This window comes from Orycteropus afer, unplaced genomic scaffold (assembly GCF_000298275.1).
Source record: "Orycteropus afer afer isolate SDZICR_OR568_19922 unplaced genomic scaffold, OryAfe1.0 scaffold00231, whole genome shotgun sequence".
Classification (NCBI taxonomy): domain Eukaryota; kingdom Metazoa; phylum Chordata; class Mammalia; order Tubulidentata; family Orycteropodidae; genus Orycteropus; species Orycteropus afer.
The window spans coordinates 3514611-3523970 of record NW_006921818.1 but is presented as its reverse complement, the minus strand read 5'-3'; the positions used below and the strand labels follow the sequence as shown (position 1 = coordinate 3523970).

Sequence of the window (9360 nt, the reverse complement as noted above, 5' to 3'; positions counted from 1 at the left end):
TTTCTACTACTTTATCCTGCTTCTTTGTGTGGACTGTGATGGTCTGTTGTTTCCGGGACATCGTGACATTGTTGTATTTAGATGTCTGTTAACTGTTTGTGAAGAGCAGCCAAGGGTGGTTCTGGCTTTTCTCGGAGGTTTTTTATCGTTGGCCACCACTTGGGAATGTCCAAGCCGTTTGTGCCATCTGGGGCGCTCAGGTCCCTGCCAGACCGCATCTCTGTATGTCTCCTTTTTTGGTATTTTCACGCAAATTCTTCTGCTAGTTGGGGTTTAGTCTACTTCTGTATCCTTCCTTTCAAGGCTCAGGGGTCCAAGATTATCTTCTGTGCATGTGTTAATTGTTTTCCCTTTTCTTTGTTGAAGAGGGTCTTGTAGTCCTTCTGCCTAGTCTGCCATCTTGTGGGAACTCCCTCCTGCATGTACTTTTATAACATGTGATCCCAGTGGTGTAAGATTTGTGGTGAAGGGTGGTTGAGGCAGTTAATGGCACAGTCTGATGCAGTGGCAAGTTGGAAAACTGAGGAATGTCCTCTGAAGCTGAGAGAAAAAGCTCCTACTCCTTCTTGCCACTGTCTAGCTTTCCCCGAGGCCAAAGGAGGAGCAAGCCTGATGGTTACTGTTATCAGAACCAAATAGGGAACCTCCTCATGCCACTGGCCATTTCTGCTAACAGCTCAAGGAGCTACATCAGAAAGAAGGGGGTTCTTAGATGAGACTAATCTTCTAGCTGATACGAGAGGGTCTCCTTGTATGAGAAACACTTCCTTCAGACATGACCCTTATCCTGCTCTCCTTTCAACAAAAGAGGGAGTTAGTAGTTCTGAGGGACAGCTGGCATAACCATGAGAAGTACAGAGGGAGTTTGCCATTTGGCTGAGGACAAAGGGAGAGCAAATAATTGATCTCTCAGGGGTTCCCGTTATGTGAGGAGTACTATTGTATATTGGGAAATATAAGAAGAAGATTTTAGAGGCCAAATTTATGTTGATTAAAAAATAAAATGAGGCCCAGGACCTCATGCACATAGTCCTGGAGACAGACAATGTATGGATGAGGCTAGTCACCTTTCCATTCCTTCATTTCTTTACAGATTTATTCCTTGGCCCCTTCCACCTTCCCACATCTCTTTCCAGAAGAGGCATAGAAGAAAAAGAAAGGTTGTAATTGGATTTGTCCTTATGATCTGAGGAACCATTGGCAGCAGAACGTAGAAAGGAGGCCCTCAGTCAAAGCCAAAACAGTATTCCCTCTGAGGCATGAAAAATGGAAGAAGGTAGCAGGGACTTATTTAAAATTCAGGCAGAACCCATAAGCCACTGAGTCTACTGACACTGGGGCATGCCTCACTAGATGCCAGAGTCCCAAGGTGGGGATTTCTCATACTCAGCTGACCCAGTGCTCATCAAACTGGCAAACCAAGTATTGCAAGCCAGGCAGCAACGTTCAGAGACTTTGCACTCCTAATGGAGGACTTAGATGGTCTTTGGCTTTAAAACATCTACTGCAGTTTTCCACCTCTAATCTTAATCTGAGCCTTAACTCTCTGCTAGGTATTTGATTCCTTACTACAGTAAAAGTTTTCCAGTAGAGCTCAGTATTTGGCCTAATAGTTTTTATTTTCCCTTATCAAAGTTACACATGAGAAATTAGAAGACCTTTAGCCATCATTATAAATACAAGGAGATCCAGAGCAAAAGTATCCCTGAGCATATAACAAAGGACCAAACAGTTGTTCTCAAATTGTAGTTTCACTGGAATCCCCTGGAGAGTTTATCCTAAAATTCATATTTTCAGGTAGGCCTTAACTGCTGTCGAGTCAGTCCCGACTCATAGTGACCTGTCCTTGGGTTTCTGAGGAAGTATCTCTACGGAAGTAAATTGCTCAGTCTTCCTTCTGAGAAGTGGCTGTTGGATTTGAACAGCCAGCCTTCTGGTTAGCAGTCAAATGTCTTAGGTACTACACCACCAGAACTCCTAATCAGTAGGGTTAGGGTGGGATCAAGTAGCCCTTGTGGTGGAAGTGGTGAAGTGCTTGACTGCTAACTAAAAGGTCGGCTATTTGAACCCACCAGCAATTCTGTGGGAGAAAGATGTGGCAGTCTGCTTTCATAAGGATTACAGCCTTGGAAACTCTATGGGGCAGTTCTACTTTCTCCTACAGAGTTGCCAGAAGTTGGAATTGACTCAACAGCAATAGATTTTTGTTTGTTTGTTTAGGGTGAAATTAAGGGGGTCTTGTTGGCAATCATTAAGCGTTTGGCTGCTAACTGAACAACTGGTAGTTCAAATCCATTAGCCACTCTGTGGGAGAAAGATGTGGCAGTCTGCTTCTCTAAAGATTACAGCCTTGGAAACCCTAAGGGGTAGTTCTATTCTGTCATACAGAGTCACTAGGAGTTGGAATTGGCTTGATGGCATAGGTAGGGTGGGCTCAGGGAATCTACACTTTGAGGAATAGGAGATTCTCATGAAGGCATTTTGTGGCCCACATTTTGAGCAAGCTTTCCTAAGGACTACACTATTAAATATAAATAAGACATCAGAAGCAAGCACTGGATCTTAATGTGGGGGCTTAAGCTCCTGACCCAATTTTTAGTGAGTCAGTGATGATTCTAAGTGTTTACATTCACAGAAGAAACATAACCAGAATGCTCCTTAGAAGTGAAGACAGCAAGACTTTGGCTGACTTCCACTGGACATGTCATCAGGAAGGACCAATTGCTAGAAAAGGACACCAGGCTTGGAAAAGTAGGTCAGTAAAAATGAGGGAAGCCCTCGATGAGATGGACTGACACAAGATCCTTAACAATGGGCTCAAATATATCAATGATCATGGAGGTGGTGCAGGACCAGGCAACCTCTTGTCCTTTTACACATAAGGTCACCACGAGTCAGAGCTGACCTGAAGGCAACTAACAAGAACAAATGTTAGGCTGATGGGGAGACGGAGGATTTGTAATGTCACACATTCACTCAGTCATTATTAGGAATAGGGAATACAGACTTGTTAGAGGAGGAATTATTACATTTTAGACAAGTCAGGTTTGCAGAGATCTGTTAGCATATCCGGAATGAAAAGGCTGAAGTGATGTTGTTGTTAGGTGCCGTCGACTCAGTTCCGACTCATAGTGACCCTCTGTACAACAGAATGCAACACTGCCCATTCTCTACGAAGCTTTGATACCCAATAGCAATGATGGAGGTAAGGTTTCATACGTGGATTAACTTCAGCAGATTGTTAAATCGGTCCACTTCCTGTCCAAGAACAGTGGTCAAGGAATTAAGGCGTCCTTGAGGATCCTTGGTGAAAAGACTTTCTGAAGCACCCTCCATTTCCAAGATTTCTGAAACACACACAGTTGATTTATAAGATCAGTCATCATTGATTTCTATCTTTATAATTTTGTTATTTAATGTGCTTATATTAACAACTTAAAGCCAATTTCTCCCATTATTCAAGTCATATGTACAGGGCTTAAATCAGACAAAATCTGGATAATTTAGAGCTCTCTGGCAATTCAACTCTCTTTATTATAGAAGCAATCACAGAAAATCAGGCTTAAATTCAAGCATATCAGGCATAGATTGATCAATGGATCAATCAATTATCTATCATTTAAAACACTAAACTAGTGCATTTTATGTTTTACCTCAAAACATGTTCCTTGTGGCTGTTTTCATTTCTGCCAGTCTGGGTATGTGGTCTATGATCCTGGGATAGGGAGGGTAGGTATGTGACTGCTTTAGTAAAATACTAAAGCTGCTGTGCTAACTGAGGTGACTGTGGGAGGAGGAGGGAGGGGTAGAGAAGGAAAAAGATGAAGTGGGAAGTCAATGTGGCCCAGCAGTATCTTTGTGCTTCGGTGGGAGTTTTGCCTGGAGGGGTCTTTACAGTGGATGAGGAGGCTCTGCAGGAGGACACAGAAAGGTGGGCCTGGGCCTGGGCTGAGTGGGAGTCATAGCCAAGCAGACTTCAAGGCAGAAAAGGGACATCCTGAGACCAGAGGGGGCAGAAGGCACTGCCTTGGGACCCTCAGTCTTTCCCTCTGCTATACAAGTATGTAAGCCACACTCTTCCCCAAATACCTACCCTTCAAACAAAACAAACCAAAAAAGAAACTCTGGTGGCACAGTGCCTAAGGTATCTGACTGCTAACCAGAAGGCTGGTGGTTCAAACCCTTCAGTGATTCCTCAGAAGGAAGATTGGGCAATCTACTCCCATAGAGATACTGCCTCAGAAACCCAAAGAGGGGTCACTATGAGTTGGATCCAACTCGAAGGCAGTGAGTTTGGGGCTATGAGTCTTTCCTTCTGCTCTATAAATATGTAAGCCACACTCTTCCTCAAATGCCTACCTTGCATCTAAGAGAAAAAGGCCTGGAGGTGGGAGATGAGACAGACTTAGTATTTATCCCAAGTTACTAAACATCAGAGGAACTGAATGAATTACTACACAGGCCCAAGGTTCAAACAAAGAGCTCTGGTGGTGTAGTGGTTAAGGATTTGGCTGCTAACCAAAAGGTCTATGGTTCGAACCTACCAGCAACTCTGTGGAAGAAAGATTAGGCAGTCTACTTCTTTAAAGACTTACAGCCTTGGAAACCCAAGGAGAGTTGCTATGAGTCAGAATCAACTCAATGGCAGTGAATGAGTGAGTGTGAAGGTTCAAACTGGATGAAAATTTAGCCCTTCTTCCCCTCTACAGTCCAGCAGATGAAGAGCCATGTGAGGTATAAAAAAAGGAAGAAACTGAATTTTCCTTACAAATCTGAATGAGTGTGAATAAATGAAGGGTTCCAAAATACATGTGTTAAATCCTTCTTAAGCACTCACATTTTGGCTGCTGGAGAAAAATCACAAATTGGGTGAGCTCAATCTCTACTGGGCCCACGGTGCTATGGTAACATGTCTCTGGACTCTGTTCTGCCATTCACCTCAGGGCTATTCCAAACCTTCAGTTGTCTTAAGCCCATTGCATCCTTACCCCCTCAATCTTAGCAGATGGCCTTGCCTCTCAGTTCACAGTAAAACAGACTTTATGATGCTTGGAGAGAGACATCTCCTATATGTCACTAGGAGTCTATGAAACAAGTACATTATCTCTCTAGTCATCCATCCCTCTATCCCTTTCCCACCCAGCGCTCTATCATATTGATTACAAAGTATTTTCTGAAATAATCAACTCATTTTACCATCAACAAAGTCTTCTATCAAGTAGCCATTCTTTTGAGGATCTGCTCTGAAGAGGAGATAATGGGTTCTGAGGTTACACTTCTCTCTTTCTCTGGGGATCTTAAGGATATTGGTGAGACTCAGTCACTGGTCTCTTCTGCCTTAATTTTATTTTTTTTCTATAGTGATATCTCTTCCAACCAAGAACAATACTCTCCACCCCCCCACACCCCAAAAAAAAGACACACACAAAAACCCAAACCTATTGCCATCTGCTTGATTCTGACTCATGTCAACCCCATGTGTTACAGAGTAGAATTGGTTTTTTGGGTATAATCTTTATGGAAGCAGACCACCAGGCCTTTGTTCTGTGGGGCTACTGAGTGGGTTGGAACTGCCAAACTTTCAGTTAGCAGCTGAGCACAAACTGTTGGCACCACTCAGGGACTTGATCCATGAATAACAGACTAACACTCTGCAGCCAATCAAAGAAAAGTGTGAACATGAATATCTTGTGATCATTCAGGAAGATTCCTTAGCTTTCACCAGAAAACAAGGTGAAATTAATTTAGCCATTTCTCCTGAATGGAGAAAAAAGAAAATGAAATGGATTCCAGAGCCAGGCTGCCCAGTAGAACTCTACAATGATGGAATTATTCCAAATCTGCATATCCCTATATGGTAGTACTTGAAATGTGGCTAATGTGACAGAGGAACTGAATTTTTCATTTCATTTTATTTGCATTTAAATTTAATTTACCACATGTGGGTTAGTGGCCACTAACTTACACAGTGCAAGTCTGGAGACATTAGAATAATGAAGCTGAGGGTAACTCAGGAAATTGTCTGGTAAAAGTTACATTGGGTTAGAAACCAACTTGCTCCTAATACTTCTGGCAGTTGAGGTTTAGAGGTGCTGTAGGATTCTAGTCTACAAATGGAGAGCTCCATGTCAGAATTGAATGCATAAAGAAAAGTCTCCATATAATAAGCAGATTTGGACACCTGCTTATCCTGTAGCTCACTCTGAATTTATTCTTCAATGTACCATCACATACAGATGCTGGGAATTATTAATACCTGGAACTCTGGTCTGGACAGAAGCAACAAGTTCTTGGACAATTTCATCATTGCTTTTTCCCTCTCCACCTGCAGATGACCTTGGCTGAACTTCAAGTATGGTGTTGATTAAAGTGTTGGTCTCTTTGTACTGTAGAGTGATAGGAGGCAGAACAATTAAGATTCACATTCTTAAAAAATAATTTTGTAGCACATATAGTTCACTTATAGAAATAATGGCAGTTCTCAAGAACAAGGAAAAAGAATTATGTTGAAGACAGAGTTGGTAAAATGTGCTCATTGGAAATGCATAGTACATAGTTGTCAGTATTAAACCTTAGTATCTTTAATCATTTAAAAGGCAAATATGAAAATAAGGAAGAAATCACAAGAACACAGTTTTAGGATATGCTTTCATTTAAATAGCATTTTTCCCAATAAGAAAAGTAGCATGGCTCATTATAAAAAAAAATTCTAGAAAATATAAAGAGAAACTACTCATGATCCTGCTGTCCAGAGATAATTATTTATAACATTTGGTTTTCCCCTACTTGGGTATTTTCTACCTATGCATGCATCTAGTTTACAAGATTGAGTCCATACAATTTATATAATATTCCTTTTTCAGTTTGCTTTTTCCATGAGCATTTTCATACCACTGAAAACTTTCTGCAGATCTGGCTTATACTGACTGTGTGTCATTTCATGGTAACAATGTGCCATTGTTAATATGGTTGTTTATCTACTTTATGAACATTGTTAGATCTTATAGAACTCCTGGGATAGGATCTGTATATGAATTTCATCTTCTAACTTTGAAAGTTTTAAAATGATACATTACTAGAACTATCTAGAAAAGTATTGTATCAATTTATGCTCCCAAAAATAGTGTATCAGGGGACCTGTCTTTCTGTGTCTTTGCAAGAATTAATATCATTGCATTAAAAATGTTTCCCATTTAATAGGTAAAAATAGCTTTTCATTGTTTTGCAATTCTTTGAGGATTAGCAGAGTTAAACTTTTTAAAATCTGTTCATTGGCCAACTGTATTATTTCTTTATAACATATGTGTTTTGTACATTTTTTATTTTTTAGTATATTTATTGTTGATTTTTAAGAGACGTGTATATAACGATAGTTAACTCTTTGTTTTTTGGGTTTCAAAAATGTTTTGGTTTGCCATTTAGCTTGTCATTTTCTTATGAAATTTTTGGTACAGTAAAATCTACTGGCCCTTTCAATGTGATTTACTTTTCCGTTGCTTTTTATGCTTAGAAATTCCTCTCTATTCTGAGGCCAGTTAAATAGTCTTAATTCTTTTAGATTTTCCTTCTATCCAGGAGCAAGGTATCATTCTCATATATATTTGTTTGAATTTGTTAGAGTTTTACTTTATGTAGATCTCCCTTTTTTTATGAAGGTAATTCTCTTGGTGATTCATGTTTCGATACCAATGTGCTTCCAGGATGGGTGGTGGGATGTTTGAGGTACAGTATTCTCCAAGGCTCACCAAATCCATCCCATTCTAATCTCTAGTCCTTGACCTTGAAACTCCACCTGTACCACTTTCCATCCACTTATCTAACAGAGAAGCTCAGAAAATGACTTAGATCAAGGTCTTGATTGCTAAAATTACAGTTTAAACCATAGACATTCCTTTTGATACTACATTTTACACATTCATTAGGTTTTGAATACATATATGAGGTTATTTACTTAATGCTATAGTTAAACAGTTTGGTTTCCTTGTTTGGTGCCAGTTATTTAATATTATGTCTTCTCCGTTTTAATTCTCAACTTCTTTTTGGATGGAATGAATTTTGAAACATTTACTGCAGCCAGCCTGGTAGGCGTAGACACGTCCAGTGTGCACCCATTCTTAGTACTTCTCTCCTCTAGGACCTAGCAAGGATTATATATACTTCCACATACCTTTGCAGTTAGGTTGGCCATGTTATTAGTACTGGCCGATGAAATACAAGCAGAAGTAATGGCAGAATTTCTGGGCTGAGGCAGTGTAAAGCCTATGCATAATTCTCTAGTGTCTCTCTTCCCATACTGCAGGGAACAAAGAAACTATTTGTTCCAGTTGATGAAGCTACAATACAATAAAGCCTCTGACAGACTGAGTTTGTGAATGACTCTGTGGAGCACAGCCCTTCTGCCAACCTGTCAACACAATCACTGTTATATTAAACCACTGGGATTTGAGTAATTTTGTTAATTGTGGCATAATCCAGCCCATTCTAATATAGTAGCTTTTTTTTTTTTTTTTAACCAGAGAAAGGATGGGAAGTGCTCTAAATGTTTACATGACCCTTTGTTTATTTCCAAATTTGTCCCAAGATCTGTCAAGGCATAGTTTTAGTTTCTTTTTTTTCTTTTTTATACCACACCAAAAATTAGTTCAAGACGCTATTGAAATATTGCTTCTATTTCTTATTGTTTCATTGAATCTGCTTGCACTATCCTCCATACCTATCATCATCTGTCATAATTTTCTATCTTTTTTTTGACATTTAACCTTCCATTCTGGAAAGTTTAAGTTTGTTCCCTTTATCACATGTGTGATGATCTATATATCAGTTCTGGTCTTCAGGTGTCCAAAACATTTTAATTCTGCTATGATTATTTTTAGTTTCCTTGGAATATTTCATTTTCTCACATCTCATGGCATCCTTTGTATTTACATTTTAGCCTGTTCTCATAGTCTGGCTGTCTTTTTTTACAGGCTAGGTTTTCTTATATCCCTTCCTAGATGCCAAAACACATATATATTTTTTCCTGGTTCCTGCAGTAGATGATTTGTAGAGGGTAACTTAGTCTTGTAGATAGTATTTGACTGCTAACCAGAAGGCTGGTGGTTCAAACCCACCAGCCACTCCTCAGAAGGAAGACTGGGCAATCTACTTCTGTAGAGATATTACCTCAGAAACATAAGGAGGGGTCACTATGAGTCTGTTTCAACTCGACAGCAATGAGGGTTTTTTTTTTTTTTTTTTTTAATGTTTATAGCTCTCTTGTGGAGATAACAAAGAATAAAGACACAGAACTCTCAAGTCAGAGAGATAAGCAGCAGGGAGGAGACATAATCATAGACAGTTTTATTTCAAACTATATTAGTG

General features: G+C 39.8%; 1 protein-coding gene across 1 annotated transcript in view; it reads right to left on the bottom strand.

Moving 5' to 3' along the window:
- DNAH6 (dynein axonemal heavy chain 6) overlaps positions 1-9360 on the bottom strand; it is a 447135-nt gene that overhangs the window by 31635 nt on the left and 406140 nt on the right. Inside the window, exons 69-70 of the mRNA XM_007948902.2 lie at positions 6257-6386; positions 3220-3347 (exon numbers count right to left, since the gene is read on the bottom strand). Coding sequence (XP_007947093.1) covers positions 3220-3347; positions 6257-6386 — 258 coding nt within the window. The remainder of the gene's footprint in view (positions 1-3219; positions 3348-6256; positions 6387-9360) is intronic.